The sequence below is a fragment of the Mandrillus leucophaeus genome, unplaced genomic scaffold, assembly GCF_000951045.1.
Source record: "Mandrillus leucophaeus isolate KB7577 unplaced genomic scaffold, Mleu.le_1.0 Scaffold435, whole genome shotgun sequence".
Taxonomy (NCBI): domain Eukaryota; kingdom Metazoa; phylum Chordata; class Mammalia; order Primates; family Cercopithecidae; genus Mandrillus; species Mandrillus leucophaeus.
The window spans coordinates 784731-789364 of NW_012104643.1; the positions used below are offsets into that span (position 1 = coordinate 784731).

Sequence of the window (4634 nt, forward strand, 5' to 3'; positions counted from 1 at the left end):
AAAGAAGGATCCCAGTCCTAGTGTCCTGGGCCCCTGAGGCTGGCTGAGGCCCCTGTCCCGGGCCCCTGAGGCTGGCTGAGACCCCTGTCCCGGGCCCCTGAGGCTGGCTGAGGCCCCCGGCCCAAGGTGTCCCAGGCCCCTGAGGCTGGCTGAGACCCCTAGCCCGAGATGTCCTGGGCCCCTGAGGCTGGCTGAGGCCTCAGCTTGCTGTAGGGCTGCCATGTTGTTCCCCTGCACCACCCACCACATGGAGACAGCAGGAGCCCATCACAGGCCTGCCTGACCCATGCAGGGACGGTGCTCGATGACGTCGGCCAGACCGGCTGTGTCCCTGCGTCACAGTGTGCCTGCGTCTACAACGGCACTGCCTATGCCCCGGGGGCCACCTACTCCACAGACTGCACCAACTGGTAGGTCCCGGCCCCCCTCCAGGCCCCCAGGATGTGCTATGGGACGGACCCGCTGGGGGCTGTGACCCAGGCTGGCAGGCGTCCCTCATCCGGGCTGTGACGTAGGCAGGCCTGGGTGAGACCCGGTCAGCCTCCTGACACGGAGGCTGGAGGCTGGTCTCCTGGGGCCAGCAACCACACGGCACCGTCTCTTGCTCTCAGCACCTGCTCCGGAGGCCGGTGGAGCTGCCAGGAGGTTCCATGCCCGGGTACCTGCTCTGTGCTTGGAGGTGCCCACTTCTCGACGTTTGACGAGAGGCACTACACGGTGCACGGGGACTGCGGCTATGTGTTGACCAAGGTAGGCACTGGCTGCCTGGGGTGCTCGCCGGACAAAGGGGGCCCACGACCAGCCTCCCACAGGCTCCCGCAGCTTGGCTGCATGTCACTGCTGCCCCTGGGGTGACCCTTGGGGGTCCCTGATGGTGAGACCTCAAGGAAGCACCCCAGCTCCCCAGCACTGGGCCCCACAGGGGCACGAAGGCTGCAGACCACACCTAGGGCTGGGCCCCACAGGGGCATGAAGGCTGCAGATCAGAGCCTCCAGCCCCACCCAGCACTGGGCCCTCCACACCTTGGGCTATTTATTTAAGACTTTACTGTTGAGAATAGTTTCAGGTTTACAAAGAAATTGAGCCCAAAGTACTCCCGCTCCAACACAAAGCCTCCCCAGATGATACCCAGCACCCAGTATACAGTCTCCCCAAGATGAGACCCTGCCTTGGGGTAGAGCCTGCACTGGCGCCCTCACCTCCCAGGTCACTGGCGCCCTCACCTCCCAGGTCACGGTTGACATCGGGGCCCCTTGTGGTGGTGAAATTCCGCAGCTTCGGACAGACGTGCAGTGTCCTGTTCCTGCCAGGCAGTTTCACGCAGTCGGCTCCACTGCCCTCAAACCCCTTGGAGCTCGGCCTCCTCACCCCTCCCTCACCCAGCCCCTGCCATCCACTGGCATTTGTGCCTTCTGAGAGCTGTCCTTCCCAGTGGGTCCTGTGGTTGGCGTCGCAGAGTGTGGCCTCCCCACAGTGCATGCAGATTTCTCTGTGTGCCTCGGTGTCCACACCTGGCGGCCTCCTAGCACACCTCCCTCTCGGGGGCTGGGATGTTGGAGTGGGGGTTTCTAGTGAGGGAGAGGAGAGGAGCACAGCCGGGTGGAGGGGCAGAGCCAGGCGGGTTGGGCGCTGGGCGGAGCGTGAGGACCCCTGGTGTGTCCGGTTCTGCAGCCCTGTGACAGCAGTGCCTTCACTGTACTGGCTGAGCTGCGCAGGTGTGGGCTGACGGACAGCGAGACCTGCCTGAAGAGCGTGACACTGAGCCTGGACGGGGCGCAGACGGTGAGTGGAGCCTGGCAGGGCAAACCCTGGGAAGGGGGGAAGGGGCCTGTCTCTTCTACAAGTCACCTCTGCCCAAGCCCTTCGTCCTCGGCGTGAACAGCGGGAGGCGGGGATCCTCCGGCAACACCGGCTGCATCCATTACTTATGGGTCCACGTGACTGTCCCTAAAGGAGCAGCTCAGGGCCGGGCCGCCCGGGCCGCCATACCCGACCCGAGGGGCCCCGGGAAGGAGGGACTGGGTGCATCTGCCGCCAGCTTGGCTTCTCCGCTGAAGTCAGTTTACGTTTAGTGAATAACTTTGGTTTTTACTAAAGAATAAAAAGCATGGTCCTCACAGAAAACTCAGAAAATCAGGGCGAGCACAAAACCACCTTGTAGGACCCACAGCCACAGGTAAAGGCCTCCCAGGCACCTGCAGGCAATTTCACAGCCTCCGCGGGGCTGATTGGGCGAGCCTGCCCTGCGCTCACACGTCTGTCTGGCGGCCCTCAGGTGGTGGTGATCAAGGCCAGCGGGGAAGTGTTCCTGAACCAGATCTACACCCAGCTGCCCATCTCTGCAGGTGAGGGCGGCGGCCTCCTCCCCACCCCCGGGCTGCCTGGGGTCCCGCCCCACACCCCCAGCAAAACCCTTGTCCTTTGTGTCCCCAGCCAACGTCACCATCTTCAGACCTTCGACCTTCTTCATCATCGCCCAGACCAACCTGGGCCTGCAGCTGGACCTGCAGCTGGTACCCACCATGCAGCTGTTCGTGCGGCTGGCGCCCAAGCTCCGAGGGCAGACCTGCGGTAAGAGGGGCGCCTTCGGGGCCTGGAGCCCACCCACTCTGGCCGGGACACATGATCCTCACCCTGCCTAACCCACCCCCAGGTCTCTGTGGGAACTTCAACAGCATCCAGGCCGATGACTTCCGGACCCTCAGTGGGGTGGTGGAGGCCACGGCCGCAGCCTTCTTCAACACCTTCAAGACCCAGGCCGCCTGTCCCAACATCAGGAACAGCTTCGAAGACCCCTGCTCCCTGAGTGTGGAGAACGGTACGTGTGTCCGTTCAGCTCGCCTTTGTGCTGGCGCCTGGCGCTGGTTCTCCCGCTTCCATTTGGCACTGCAGGCAGCGTGGAGGCTGGCCCTACGTGTGCCTGTGAGCCAGGTGGGGTGGCTCACGAAGGGGCCCAAGGACAGGCTCATGGTGGGTGCCTCGCCTGGCTTATATGGAGTTTCAGGAATGTGGGGCACCTGCTTCAGGGTCAAAGAAAGGGTGCAAGTCTCTGTTGGTCGATATCGGCCCTGACCGCCTACCCCTGCACAGGGTGGGGTGGTGGGGACGTGGGGAATGGATTCACCCACTCACTCACCCATTCACCCACTCACTCACCCACTCACTCATTCACCCACTCACCCACTCACCCACTCACCTACTCACTCACTCACCCACTCACCTACTCACTCACTCATCCACTCACTCACTCACCCACTCATTCACCTACTCACCCACTCAACCATTCACTAATTCACTCACCCATTCACCCATTCACCCAGTCACCCACTCACTCACCCACTCACTCACCCATTCACCCATTTACCCACTCACTCACCCACTCACTCACCCATTCACCCATTCACTCACTCACCCATTCACCCACTCACTCACCCACTCACTCACCCATTCACCCATTTACCCACTCACCTACTCACTCACTCACCCATTCACCCACTCACTCACTCACCCATTCACCCACTCACTCACCCACTCACTCACCCATTCACCCATTCACTCACTCACCCATTCACCCACTCACTCACCCACTCACTCATTCACCCACTCACCCACTCACCCACTCACTCACTCATCCACTCACTCACCTACTCACCCACTCAACCATTCACTCACTCACCCATTCACCCACTCACCTACTCACTCATCCACTCACCCACCCGCTCACTTACTCGCTCACTCACTCAGTCATTCACTCCGCCTTCGGAGCTCGGGCGCCAGCGTGGGGAAGTGGGATCCTATCTCGCTGGCTCTGGCCTGCTTCCTGCAGCCTGGGAAGCCTGGGTCCAGTGAGCCCAGTGGAGGGGCCAGAAGGGCCTCAGTTTGTCTGTCCAGAGTGGTGGTCACTAGCATCCCTGGAAGGCGGCACCGTGAGAGGCTGTGAGGGGCTGGGTGGGACATGCAGGAAACGAGAGGGCGTTGTACCCTGCGCTTGGGGGAGCTTTCCCTCGGGGAGGGCACCGCACCACCCGGGCTGAGTGTGTAGCAGGATGAAGGGCCCAACGTCAGACTGCCCAGAGAAGCTGGCGCCCCAAACCCCACACCAGGGGCCAAGCTGGGTGGGATGAGTGTGCTGCCTGATCCTAATCCTAACCCTAACCCTCCTCTGTCCACAGAGAAGTATGCTCAGCACTGGTGCTCGCAGCTGACCGATGCCAACGGCCCCTTCAGCCGGTGCCACGCTGCTGTGAAGCCGGACACCTACTACTCGGTAGCATCTGCCGCCTCTTGGCCCAGTGGGGCTCTGGCCACTGAGCCTCACAGCTGCCTCCAGGAGGGCTGGGAGGGCGCTGGGGGGGCTCGGCAGTCAGTACCAACCTTTCTAGGCTGTGATGGGCACCGGGGGCTGGGACCCAGCCTGTCTGTCCAGCTCCATTCCCCACGTCCCCACCCCCCCCATTCACTCATTCATACATTCACCACTCACCCACTCACCCATCCATTCACCCACTCACTCACCCGTTCACCTGTTCACCCATCCACTCACTCACCCATTCATCCATTTACCCACTCACCCATTCACTCACTCACCCACTCACCCATTCACTCACCCACTCATCCATTCACTCACTCACCC

At 62.0% G+C, this 4634-nt stretch overlaps 1 protein-coding gene across 1 annotated transcript in view; it reads left to right on the forward strand.

The window, feature by feature from the left end:
- The window catches only part of LOC105549364 (mucin-5B-like), a 133229-nt gene that overhangs the window by 6500 nt on the left and 122095 nt on the right, over positions 1–4634 (forward strand). Inside the window, 6 exon segments of the mRNA XM_011993868.1 lie at positions 293–410; positions 612–750; positions 1673–1783; positions 2277–2346; positions 2435–2572; positions 2655–2819. Coding sequence (XP_011849258.1) covers positions 293–410; positions 612–750; positions 1673–1783; positions 2277–2346; positions 2435–2572; positions 2655–2819 — 741 coding nt within the window.